Source organism: Euleptes europaea, chromosome 19 (assembly GCF_029931775.1).
Source record: "Euleptes europaea isolate rEulEur1 chromosome 19, rEulEur1.hap1, whole genome shotgun sequence".
NCBI classification, from domain to species: domain Eukaryota; kingdom Metazoa; phylum Chordata; class Lepidosauria; order Squamata; family Sphaerodactylidae; genus Euleptes; species Euleptes europaea.
The window spans coordinates 33,434,479-33,448,200 of record NC_079330.1 but is presented as its reverse complement, the minus strand read 5'-3'; the positions used below and the strand labels follow the sequence as shown (position 1 = coordinate 33,448,200).

Below are 13,722 nucleotides of genomic sequence, written 5' to 3'. Positions count from 1 at the left end.
CCCCCAAAAAAGTTGGGATTCCCTGCTGCAGCTGTATGCCAGTTATCTTAAAGCTTTTGACCTTAGAGCAGGGGTGGGGAAGGTCAGGCCCGAGGGCCGTATAAGGCCTGCGAAATCATTTGGTCTGGCCCTTTGTGGGTCCTGGCAGATCTCTAGCTCAGAAGGATCTAAGACTGGCGATCCGCCCCCTCCTGCGGACAGGAATAGCCTCTATTCAAGGCAGATGTGAGTTTGTTTTGCTGAGAAAAGGAACCTTCTTTCCCCCTTGCAGAAGAGTCATTAGCTAAGGAGCTGCTAGGACCGCCCAAGAAACTGTGTTAACCCTTTCCCACCCGAGCCATGGAGAAACATATTTCCTCTGTACTACAAGAGAGCTGGGTGCGGAAGTGATGACAATGGATGGATGGGTTAAAAGGGGCAGGGCCAGAATGTGCTGGGAGGGGGAGTTCTTAGCCAGTGTGTCCTCATTTCATCCCTGCAGGCGGAGGTAGCAGGAGCCAGCTGTACAATCTGGCCCTGATCATGCAGAGCAGGAGCAACTCTGGCATGTGGCTGGATGTATACGCCCGGCTGGTGCAACAGACCATCCTGTGCCACCAGATGGGCGAGTGCGCCACCGGTTGGATGCCTGCCTGCTTGCCCGCACCAGGGGGGGATCATCTGGGGCAGCTGCCTGCTCGGGGCTTGGTCGTCTAATTTTTAAGTTAATTTTGTATGGCCCGCGAATGATGTTATAAATATCCAAATGACCCTTGGGAGAATAAAGGTTCCCCACCCCTGCCTTAGAGGAACAGTTTTCAATTCAACTTATTTGCCACAGCGCTTCTGTCTGTTGCAAAGGATTCTGGGGCATGTTCTAGAGGACATAGCCAGCTCATACAGAATGCCGGCCAGGCCACCTGGGCATTTCATCACTCCATGTCAACCCTAGTATATATGTATTTATTTACAGCTTTTGCCAGAACATAGTAAACAATTACAGTCTTAAAACCCTAGAATGCAAGCGACGTGCCCTGTAATTGTATGGTACAGGGAGGATCAATAATGGTAGGCAAGCTGTAGTTCAGGGAAGACTGCCTGCCTTTAATTGGTTTCACTGAGGAGCCCTGGTAAGCTTCCAAGGAACCCCAGGGTTCCCAGCAACGCAGTATGGAAACTACTGGTATCATGCATTTTGTAATAGCAAGCTTGATGATCTCATGCCCATAGGGCAGTGCAACAGGCAAGGCAGGGGTTTCTGCATATTAAGGGAAGGGGATGCTCAGGTATCCAGAAAAATGTTGGTTTGTAAATTTTAAAAAATCCTCCTAACTAGCTCAGTAAGCCCTCCAGGAGGCCCAGAATATTTAGACCAGAATGCTGGAATACAAAGGGGAAGGAGAGGAGGTGAAATTAGGTTTGAGACATGCCTGCCATGAGACATGCATCCTCTGACACTATGCCCCCCCCCCCGGGATCCAAGATGATATAAGCTTTTAAACACTCTGCCTACTTTGAAGGTAAAATGGTTCTAGCCAGGGGACTAATAGGGTATAAAAGCAAAACACTTCTACTGAAGAGCCCACACAAGGGTTCTTTAAGCTACAAAAGGACCAAGATAATTTGTGGCAGCCTAAATTGGGGAGGAGGCAAAATTAGGCGGGGGGGGGGCGTTTCCCCAACTCCTCTCTATCCCATGCAGCCTAGTGAAGGATAGTGGGAAACGATCCCTTCTTACATTGCACTGCTAAGGCTGGGGGGTTAGACTAGCTTTCTGCTCCTCTAGCCTCAAACCTCAACAGCCAGAGCATTACAGCTCTGAAGCTCAGTGCTGAAAAAGAAATTACTCATTTCATCCTGAAGCTTAGCAATGTCATGCTGGGGGTGGGATTCATAATATGTACCCCCCCCCACAGTCAGCACAGAAAACTACATTCCCAACCTCTAAACAAAGCAGTAGCAACAGTCACAGCACAGGTTTAAAAAATTGCTTCATTCATAAATGACCCAGTAAGACTGAACACATGAAGCTGCCTTATACTGAATCAGACCCCTGGTCCATCAAAGTCAGTATTGTCTACTCAGACCAGCAGCGGCTCTCCAGGGTCTCAGGCAGAGGTCTTTCACATCACCTACTTGCCTAGTCCCTTGAACTGGAGATGCCGGGGATTGAACCTGGGACCTTCTGATGCCAAGCAGATGCCTTACCACTGAGCCATGGCTCCTCCTCTGAATTAATGTGTGCACATTTTTACCAGAAGGTAAGGGATCTTCGCCTGCCCCTCCCTCAGATTAAATGAAAGCTCAAATGCTACTGTGAAGTGCAATCACTGATTTCTCCTAAGTCCCTTGTTGAGGGAGGAGACAGATAGTTTATTCAGAAGAAAGTCCCACTGAACTCAATGGGGCTTATTCCCTAATGAAAGTGTTTAGGATTGCAGCCAGACACTTGGGATGCCAGGCTCTCTGCCAAAACGAGCACCTTGATCTGTGCCTGGAAGAAACTGTGCAGGTCTGTACAGACACTTGTGGCTTTGGTTTTCACAGGCGCTACCAATTCGGTGACTCATCAGTTGGAGCCAAGCTTGATGCGGCAGGGATGGCCACGTTTGTTTATAATCCTCCTCATTCACATATAAAGCAATGGGGGGTAGGTGTCTAATTTTAACGTGAAAAGGGATCTACCTGTGAGGAGAGCTAAGCCCCCCCAGCTCCCCTGCCTCACTTCTCAAAGGTCCATCCCTCTTGAGCACTTTTTCACCAATGCAGCTCACTTCTGGTATCTGACCCAGCCCGAGGAGTAAATGAGTTCAGGAATGGACCGTTTGGAGGATAAGGGTTCCGTACCCCCTTTTTGATTTAAAATTAGACCCACCCAAAAACCATTTCATACATAAATGAGATAAACACATGAACAAATACGGCTGCCTCTGTAATTTCTGTTTGGCCCTTAGGAATCACCATTATACAAAAACTTAGTTTACATTTTTATGGCAAATCACACCCAGTTTTGAAGGACTGAAAAGGTAACCACGGACTCACTTTTTCCTTCGTTGCCTTTCCTTTAACCTAGAATGATAGACATCTACAACAGCAGTCTTCAAAGCTGTGAAAGTTGAGAGATAGTGAAAGAGCGCAAAAAAAAAATCTATCATATGAAGCATTACCTCCAAGCTTATCTCCCCAATCCTCATGAGATCCACCAACACTGCCTGCTTTTATATCACAGCATGAAAAAGGCCACGCTCCTCAGCAGGAAAGAGGTAAGCTGAATCTTGTTTGAAGACACTTTAGAGAGAACAGTTCAAGCTGCTACATCAAAAGCAGAATACAGGTCCCTGCGGGTGCTTGCTGCTCAGTGAGGGACCTGCTTCATGACTGTGCATTCCTGTTCTGCAGGGCTGTGTGTGTAAATGGATAAGACTATGTGGTCTCTTTCATCTGGTCACACTATTATCACGCTTAATGATGCAGGCAGGAGCCCTGTGGCGCAGAGTGGTAAGCTGCAGTACTGCAGTCCAAGCTCTGCTCACGACCTGAGTTCGATCCTGACAGAAGTCGGTTTCAGGTAGCCAGCTCAAGGTTGACTCAGCCTTCCATCCTTCCAAGGTCGGTAAAATGAGTACCCAGCTTGCTGGGAGTAAAGGGAAGATGACTGGGGAAGGCACTGGCAAACCACCCCATAAACAAAGTCTGCCTAGGAAACGTTGGGATGTGATGTCACTCCGTGGATCAGCAATGACCCGGTGCTTCCACAGGGGACCTTTACCTTTTATTTAATGATGCAGGCACGAGACCAAAACCATGTTAAACCATGTTTAAGCTTTAGTGCATACGTGTGAAGGGGATCTAAGAGTATTCTGTGTTAGAGCAACCCTCCCTAAATAAACATTATTAGAGACTGGCTAATGAACAGAACAAGGGGGCTATCAAAGGGCTTTCACAAATCCAAGAGTCTTAAAATAACCCAAAATATTGTTTTTGTGGGGGGGAAAGGAATGAACAATGTAACATTAACAAAAATACTTTTAAGTAAATAGTTTCAACAATGGAAAATATTTTTCTAACTTTTCTCTCTTGCTTGGCACAGAACTCACCATGTAAAAGTTCTGAGTCATCTTCCACAAAATCTATATCCCTTAAGTCCCATTCAGCATAGTTGTCAAATTCCTGGGAAGGAGAAATAATTTTTTTTAAAAAATGGTTCTTTGTTAATTTGAAGAACCCTTTACAATGTAAAGCTAGATAAGGGAGATGGGGAAAAACAGCAGGTTTAGTACAGAGTATCAAACAAGATATATATGAGGAAATGTTTTCTCCTGCCATTAAAAGATGAGGACATACCTTCCAAAATCAAACTGAGTTAAGAATGCTGAATATGTGCAGAAAAAAGCCCTCATTGTGCTTAACTGATGAAAGAAATACAGGGCAGGTAAAGAGAATAAACGGCTTTCATATCTCTGGGCCTGTGACAACTCTGCCCAGCTGTTCAATTACTTCCCCAGCAGCCAAATTACTTTCTCTGCTGCACCTACTGTGTCCTAAACCCTTCCTTCTGTACTCCCAGTTTGTTCTCAACGGTTTATGTGTGTTCTAACATTTACAGTGCAAACCCTAAGTCTTCAAAAAAGATATCTACAAGTACTAGAATAGTGACATGAATAATCCTTTCCAGCTGCATTCAGTGAGGATATTGTACATTGAAACCACAAGGCTTTCATATTTATTTCCAGTATGAAAAGCAAAGACAACCCCTGAGATCCTACCTCAATGAAGTCTGCTCTTGCCGGCATGTATCCAGCCATATCTCTGGAGAGCAGAGAATCGAAGGTAGGGCGTGGAGGATCTTCAGATGCTGGAAAAGAAAAAAACAAGAGCAATCTGCCACCACATTTTACTTAGTTTTAAACATCTGCCACTTTAAATGCATCCTACACAAAGTAAAAAGGCAGCTAACAGTGCACTCCTGAAGGGGGAGCCCGAATACTCTTAGGAGCCGGCATGACCCCTACACCAGTGTCCATGCCACTTGCACTGTGCTTGGGTGCTGGCAGGGTCTCCTGCCAGTGTTCTCCCGGCACAAGTCCCCGTGCCGGCGTCCTGGGAGGCGTTCCTGGGGTGTTTTGGAGGACAGAACTGCCATTAGGCAGCTTCCAAATCCCTTTTGCCCTGGGAACACCTCCCGGGATGGCGGCAGTCCTGCACCACCTTTTGAGGTGCCACAGGCCCATTTTTCCCTATGGGGGGAAAAAACCTTTCTTCCTGGTTTTATTTTGGAAAAATTGCTTTTTTCCCCTCCATGGCAGCCAGGAAGCCTCTGAGGAGGCTTCTCAGCTGTGATGTCCTGGTCACCGCAGTTCACCCCCCCCCTTCAGGAATGCAGTGTAACTGTTCTAAAAATGGATATTCCTTTGCCCTTGCAGAAGAAAATAAATGATGACTTAGTTTGATATTCCATATAAGTTTGTGTCTAGGGTCATTTGCAACTCAACTCCAACCATACTCAGAAGTAAATCCCACAGTTCAGTCTTAAATATAATTAAGAATGTCACCACACAGCCCAATTTTATGCAGGTTTATTCAGAATTATCCTGCTCAGTTCAATGGGCCTTACTCCTGTGTAAGTGTGTATTGCATTGGAATCTTAGTTCGGAACCACAGTAAAATTATCTTAAGGACCGCATAATAACACAACTTGGCATTTTGTTAGCTAGTCTATGATGATATAATTTATTCAGTCAATCAATCTTTATTAAAAACAGTTATAGGCCAGCACAGCTCTTCACAATTTTCCACCAGAAACCCTTAACATTACACTCTGACCACAGGTTTCCACAAATTATAAATCAGTTATTGTAAACTAATTATACTACACTTTAAAATTGTTGGTATACCAGCGTTCTCAACAGCGTCTGAAGGATTCTACAGGCCACTGTACAAAACTTTGCCTTTCCTGCTGTAACCTGTGGGTTTTTGCCTATGAGCAACATTATCCTTTGTTTTATAGTTGCCTCACCTGATCATACCCCATTTCCATGGCTGATTGAGAGGAGAAACCCAACTCAGCCAACTTGGCTCTGCCTTCAGCCACGTAGATTGGTAGTTAACTTGAAGAATCAAGGGAGTTAGGACTTGAGGGTTTAGGTTTAACTTAAGCCAGAGGTAGATAAAAACAAGACATACGCTAGCCTCTACTTTGATCTTGCTTGTCTCCAGGTGCAGAATAGCATTTGACACACAGCAAGGAAGTTGAAGAGCTGCCCTCAAGAACTTCGTTTGCACCAGTTCCAAAGGAGCAAAGTGAGAGGAGGGAGGCCCTGTCATGGTCTTGTATAGAAGTTGGGCCAATGTTTCAGCTTGAAATAATTTAAGAGCAGCTGGGACAAAATGTCCACCAGTGGTTCGTAAAAAATTAATTATAATATGGGCGGATTTTTGTCCAGCATCTGTTGAGTGCTGACAATGGGCTTTCCAAGAACCTGAGGCCTGCAATACCACCCCTAAGTACTTAAACCTAGTCACCTGCTCTGTTTTGTGTGCATTTATACTCAATGTAATTTATTAAGAAAACTCTCATAGCAAAAGTGATCTATTATGCCATGGTATATTGAGTGATTGCAATGTTATAGCCCAAAGTTAACCATTCATAAATTAGAAAGCCAACTTAGATCTTTTAAATACTAACTAAAAATGAAATTTTACATGAAATAATCTTAATTAAAACCGCTTAATCCAAAAATTAAAATACACCACTGCAAATTCAGTATTGACACATCCCTTTACCAAAATCTGAAGTTAACGTGTGCATAAATTGGAAATACAAATGTCTAAATCTGTACAGAAGATGAGGCTAAATTGCATGTTCTGAATTCATGAAATTTTCTGCAGTTTGCTTTGACTCCAAGACCAACAATTTACTGTGGAAGCTAAGCTGTAAAGGCAACAGTCTGCAATAAAGTAATTGAGCGGCGATGAATAGGGCAAGTATTAAGAACAGACTGCTAAAATGGAAATTCAACACTATGGTATTTAAAAGCTATTTTTCATCTGATATGTTTCCTAGGGGAGATAATCTCTGCAGGAAAAGTATACTTCTTAAAATGGAACAAATGCACAAAATGTTTACATGTTTTCAAGATGACACCAGTTTATTTAACTACATTTTGGAATCAGCTTGCCAAGATCTATAACTGCACAAACACACATTTGTGCTGTCTTCAAAACTGATGGTAAACATGTATGTGTTTTCACCCCCCACCTAAGATTATTCCCATAGTGAAAAGCTTGCAAGTCATAGTGATTTCTGATGTTAAATGCTTATTATAAAGTCACCAAACTGCTTGCCTCCACCCACCTATAATCACACCAGACCAGGATAATTTAAGGGTATCCTGTGGATTTATTCCCCTTTTCCTGAATTTACTATAGCAATGGTTTGAACAGCACATGGAAAAATTATTATTTTACAACAAAACTTTTTGTTAGCCAAACACCATTGATTTCTTGGCTGTTAAAAGGTAAACCTGTCTGCATCCTCCATAGTCCTTTCTCTGAAGACCACCAGGGGGACAGAAAATAAAAGAATGGGGGACTCTGCACCCATCTCTGCAACATACACTTACGGTAAAAGGGAATGGCTGTGTCAGTGAGTTGGTTTTCTTCTGCCTGCTTCAGACTTAACAATGTGGAAGCAAAGAGGGGGTTGTTGATGAAGTGTTTCATATAATGTTTCTCACACTCCTCTTTAGTCTTTGTGCTCATCTGATTGGCTACATCTTGCCTGGGGGTAGGGAAGGGAACCAGTTAAACAATGATTTGATAGAAATGCTGATCGCTCTAGAACAGGGGTCGGCAAACTCATTAGTCAAAAGAGCCAAATATCAACAGTACAACGATTGAGATTTCTTTTGAGAGCCAAATTTCTTAAACTGAAACTATATAGGTAGGTACACTGTTTATTAACTTAATAAACTTTAATTAAAGTTTTAAGTCTTAATTAAACTACAGGTACACTGAATAAAACTTGATATCATACTTAACAGTGATCTTATTTATTGATAAAAATTAAATTGTAAGTCCCTGCCATTTCCCCCTCCCCATCTGGAGTCCTTGTCTGGAGGCCTGGTCTACCGCCATAAAAGCCTATTGGTAGACCTGGCCTCCGGCTGAGTCCCATTGGGAAGCCAGGTCTACCCATTGGCTTTCTTGGCAGTAGACCTGGCCTCCGGAGGCCCATAGAAGCCAATTGGTAGACCTGGCCTCTGAAGGGGGATTTTTTCCCCTCCTCGGAGTCCAGGTCTACCGCCAAGAAAGCCAGTGGGTAGACATGGCCTCCCAATGGGACTCAGCCGGAGGCCAGGTCCCAACAGCTGATAGGCGGGCGGGGGGCAGGAACCGCCGAGCCGCCCGCCCAGCAATCGCACAGCTAGAGGGGAGGGGAGGCTTTAGCCTACTAACCATTGAGGGCAAGGGAAAGGGGGACCTGGCCATTCTCCACGGCGGGTGGGGGAGAGACAGCACGCCCGCTCGCCTGCTCTCTCGCGCTTGCTCGCGCTCTCTCTCTCTCTCTCAGGCGCGCTGGCTCCGCAGCCCGGCTGCAGGCGCAAGAGCAGGGGCTCCGAACCAAGTTTGGAGAGCCGCACTCAATGGATCAAAGAGCCGCATGCGGCTCGGGAGCCGCAGTTTGCAGACCCCTGCTCTAGAATCATAGAATCAGAGTTGGAAGGGGCCACACAGGCCATCTAGTCCAACACCCTGCATACCCCTGAAAACCATCTAATTGCATACCCACTGAAATCAGACAGATGTCCCATATGGATTTTAATACTAATACTAATAACATTAATATTTTATTTGTATTCCACACTCCCCCTGCCAAAGCAGGGCTCTGGGCAGTATTCAACAAAAAAGAACAATTCTTCAACAACAACAGATAACAAAATATAAAACACAAGTAAAATCCAACTCTAAAATACCCTCTAAAATAATGGTGCTTTAACATCTGTCAATCCCCAATAAATTCTCACCAGTTTCCAAAGCCACAATCCATCACAGCTTCTAGCAGGGCCATTTCTTCCTGAGCTGTCCAGGTAGGATCAAGGACTGGGAAATTGGAAGTCTGGAGAAGGGGTCAAAAGGGTTTAAATTTTTTCCTGCACAGTTAGGCTGCTTAAATCCTATTGACTTCAGTGGAATTTAAGCTGTTTTGAAACTTTTCTATCTCATCCCTAATGATCAGGATAAGCGGCAGTAAGAAAAGAAAAAAAAGGTATAAAAGTGTCATGCTAAACCCCCACCTTTTCATGGATTAACCTTCGATGATAACTCAGCCTGAATACTTTTAACTCTGCCCATATTAAAATGTCATTTAATATTTCTGGGGGGAAATGGGATAGAAAACCTTTTTTGCAGATTTACTCATTGCTTGTCTGTATGGCTTGGATCATCCATGGTTGCTTTCCTGAAACCCTGAACATGTTTTGTGTGACGTTCCCTGCCCACCTTTGAGTGCCGCTATACTGTTCCACACTCCTTGATTTATTCTTTAGGAATCTACACACACACAACTATATTTTTATAAGCAGTTAAAGAGGCCTATGTGGCAGGTGCCCATGCCTCACACAAATCCCTTTACTTAAAAAAAGCTAATGACCTGTGATGATAATATTGCTATAGTTATAAGGTTAAAAAAACCATAACAATAGCCACAAAAAATAAAATATACTGCTTTTTTGTTGTTAGCAATTTAACCTTGAACATATTCAGGAGTGGGTCTTTCCAAGATACCTCTTCCTACCACCAAAGTCTGAATTGGTGTTCCGATTTGTAACTCAATGACTCTCTCCAGAAAAAAGCCAGATTTTGTATTCAGGACTTTAAATGCCATTCCTGACATATATAATGCCATTCCTGCTCTACATGCAAAAAAGCAAAACTACTGTTCCAGTAGCTGGGGACAAGATGTCACATTCTCATACTAACAATTTAAAAGCTTCAGTGGTACCACACAAGAATTTAATTATGTCATAATAATGTAAATATCTCAAAAGCCTAATTACTATTAGCTTATAAAAGTGTCATTCTAGAACATAACAAAGACCTCACCATTAGCATATCTGTGGGCTGTAATTCCAGAAGCAATAAGACATGAATGATTAAAGAAAAGAAAAAATAGAATAACGTGTTTAACGGAAACTTGCTTTAAGAGTTTCCATGGGGTAGAAGTTATAATTATTATGTAGGTCAGGAGATTAACAAAAGTGTTTTTCTGGTTAAGATTGTAAGTGAACAAAAGCATTATTATTCTGCCAAGTAAGAAACAGTGAAAATTCTAATGGAAGGATTAATCTCCTAGGTTCAGAACTACAAAAAACTAAGAAGTGTTCATAAAAATAGCATATTCACCATAATTTCATAGGTGTGATCGCTGCGATGTTTCTTGTATTCGAACCCTCTTGTGAAACACTGCAAACCAAAATATAACAATAAATAAAGGAAGCAGTCTGCCATATGGAAACTTTTCTTTTTCCTTTCTGTAAAAAACTTGTCTTTTGTTAATTTAAAATATTTATCTCTGCCTCTTCCGAGATCACAGCTGAATCCAGAAAAATAAAACATTCACATTTAAAACCATTAAATCAAACAAACAGCAGCAGCATTGTTATAGAGCGACAATATCCATTCAGCACCTATGAAAGATCTAAGATAGTGTGGAGAGCCAGCAGTGGTTAAAATATCTGATTAGCATTTGGGGGACCTGGGTTCGAATCTCAATCTTGCCATGGAACTCAGTGGGTGACTTTGGACTAGTCCCTCATGTTAACCCTAACCTACCCTGCTAGGTTCTTGTGAGGCTAAAATGGGGAGAAAGAAGCTTGTTTGCCACCCCGAACTCTGTGGAGGAAGGATGGGATAAAAATATAATAAAGTATGTGGGTAGGAATCATGGATGCTGTAATCTCCAAAATATTTGTTAATAACAGACGGTTGAACAGTAATGCCTAGGGTTGGCAGCCCGTGGGTGACAAATGGGAGGAGGCTGGGAGGGGGAGACGGGGGTGATGTTGGTACAATAATGTTACATCAATTCCAGGGAAAACTCAAAAGTGACGTCATACTGCTCTAGGAATTGCTGGAAACTATGGTTTTACCACAGAGATCCTGGCAATTCGCAGAGCGGCATCATGTAAACCAGGGTTGGGGAACGTCAGGCCCGGGGGCCATTTAAGGCCCGCGAAATCATTTGGTCTGGCCCTTTGTGGGTCCTGGCAGATCTCTAGCTCAGAAGGATCTGACACTGGTGATCCGCCTCCTCCCGCAGACAGGAATAGCCTCTATTCAAGGCGGATGTGAGTTTGTTTTGCAAGAAAAGGAACCCTTTTCCCCCCTTGCAGAAGAGTCTTTAGCTATGGAGCTGCTAGGACCGTCCAAGAAACTGTGTTAACCCTTTACCTCCAGGGCCATGGAGAAACGTATTCCCTCTGTACTACAAGAGGGCTGGGGGTGGAAGTGGCGACGATGGGGGGGTTAAAGGGGGCAGGAACAGAATGTGCGAAGGGGAGGGGGTGTTTTTAGCCAATGTGTCCTCATTTCATCCCTGCAGGTGGAGGTAGCAGGAGCCAGCTGTAGAATCTGGCCCCACCACACGGAGCAGGAGCAACTCCGTCTTACGGCTGAACAGCTACGCCCGGCTGGTGCAAAAGACCATCCTGTGCCACCAGGTGGGCAAGTGCGCCATTGGTCGGATGCCTGCCTGGTTGCCCGTGCGCGGGGGTGGTGGTCATCTGGCTAATTTTTAAGTTGATAATTTTGTATGGCCCGTGAATGATGTTATAAATATCCAAATGGCCCTTGGCGGAAAAAAGGTTCCCCACCCCTGATGTAAACCATTGTGCCAACAACAATTTTTTACTTAATTTTTCTCCTGCCGACTACTGCAGTGGCAGTAGGTAGTGGGAGCTGGGGGCAGAGATGTCCTGCCCCCAGCGGCTATCTGGCAACCCATGTCTTACAGCAACCCAAGATGCCTTTTATCAATGAATAAATACTTTCACTACTGTTATTGCCTGTGGTGTTGCACAATAAAACCCTGACTTGTATAAACCACCTTTACTTTATAGCAGAGGAGCGATAAAGAATAACTTGTTCATCTATTACTGCTTTTTCATGGCTCTGTCATCAACAGCCTGAACCAGTCTATGATGGTTAGCCCTATCCAGCAGCAAACTGCAGCATCACTTGGTGTTCTATTGACAGGGGATAAAAAATAAGGCCAAGACTGATGATACAAAATAAGGTAAAAATATATGTTCGCACTCAATTAAAATCCCCCCCAAATACTGACAGGTCTCAACTGTTTCCTGATTATCCAGACACTGACTCTCAATGTCCTTGGAATATGCTGCATACTTGGTAAGCTCATCCTTATGAATTCTTCTCTCCGCTCATAAAGGTAGTTTACCTGCAAGCACAGCAGGAAGGGAGGTGGCCCACATTCGGCACACTTGATGTAAGGTTCTGCAAGGTAGGAGGAACACCCTCGGCACGGTGGCTTGTCAAAAGGATCATCTGTGAAGCCAACAAGACCATAAAAATATAACTTAAGTAGCCTTTTGCAAGCCCAGATGCCTTCATTTGTTATCAAAGCTGTAACTGATAACGCCACCTATTCATGTTATGTCCCAGATTCTGGTTCACTGCAAATAATAATAAAGAAAAAAGTTTAAAGCTTTTCCCAGAATTGGAATGGGGTTGTATTAGGGGAAACCTGTACCCAAGATGTGATAAATGGAAACATGTGGGAAATCTTTTTAAAACTCCAACTAAGATGGTATGTAACTCCTATGAGAATCTGCTCACAGATTCTCCTGTGAGTAGATCCCCTTTTCTGGATTGAGGCAGTGCTGCGTTCACTGCTAAGAGAGAACAAAAGGTGTACTCAGGAACACCACAGGGGTGAAGGCTAACACTGCTTCTTGCCCCTAGTAGCCCCAACCATTAAGAACTGGGCCCACTCAATAAACTCCCATTCTGATTCTGTTTCATAATCCTACCGGAATGTGGTTGGGAAACACACTGAGTTGTGCAGCCGCATTAATACACCTTCCACATTCAAGTCTGACCTAACTAGGTCTATTTTCCTCCTTTGAATCTTTTGCCCAATGTTAAATGCTTATTAAGATAATGTAGCTCCTGAATTGGAAGCATTTAAAAAGCTATCTGCAATCTTTCAGTGAAAATACTTACTGCTGAAAGATGCCAAGCGCTCCATGTTCTTCCTTCTGGATCCTGAGTAGCGCTCCAGAGAAACTGCCTCTCCTTTGAATGAAACTTTTCAGTCTCCTGGCACTGCAAAAAAGTTATGAAGAAGAAGAAGTTGGTTTTTATATGCCAACTTTCTCTACCACTTAAGGAAGGATCAAACCAGCTTACAATCACCTTCCCTTCCCCTCCCCACAACAGACACCCTGTGAGGTAGGTGGGCTGAGAGAGCTCTAACAGAACTGTAACTTGACCAAGGTCACTCAGCTGGCTTCGTGTGTAGGAGTGGGAAACAAATCCAGTTCACCAGATTAGCCTCCGCCACTAATGTGGAGGTGTGGGGAATCAAACCCGGTTCTCAAGTCTGTTTCCGGTAGGCGTTGACTCAGCAGCTGCAGTCTGTTGCTCCGGTATTATTTTGGTATTTTTTATCCTTATCCATTTTAAAATTGCATTACAAAAGACTCTTTTTAACTTTTGATA

General features: G+C 43.7%; 1 protein-coding gene across 2 annotated transcripts in view; it reads right to left on the bottom strand.

Moving 5' to 3' along the window:
• Positions 1–13,258, bottom strand: part of TADA2A (transcriptional adaptor 2A) — a 30,841-nt gene extending 17,583 nt beyond the window's left edge. For both annotated transcript variants that reach the window (XM_056865120.1, XM_056865121.1), the window contains exons 1-8: positions 13,225–13,258; positions 12,440–12,546; positions 10,384–10,443; positions 9,006–9,097; positions 7,602–7,759; positions 4,746–4,834; positions 4,077–4,149; positions 3,022–3,085 (exon numbers count right to left, since the gene is read on the bottom strand). In XM_056865120.1, coding sequence (XP_056721098.1) covers positions 3,022–3,085; positions 4,077–4,149; positions 4,746–4,834; positions 7,602–7,759; positions 9,006–9,097; positions 10,384–10,443; positions 12,440–12,546; positions 13,225–13,249 — 668 coding nt within the window. In that variant the 5' untranslated portion in view covers positions 13,250–13,258. The remainder of the gene's footprint in view (positions 1–3,021; positions 3,086–4,076; positions 4,150–4,745; positions 4,835–7,601; positions 7,760–9,005; positions 9,098–10,383; positions 10,444–12,439; positions 12,547–13,224) is intronic.
• Positions 13,259–13,722: the final 464 nt, after the last annotated feature.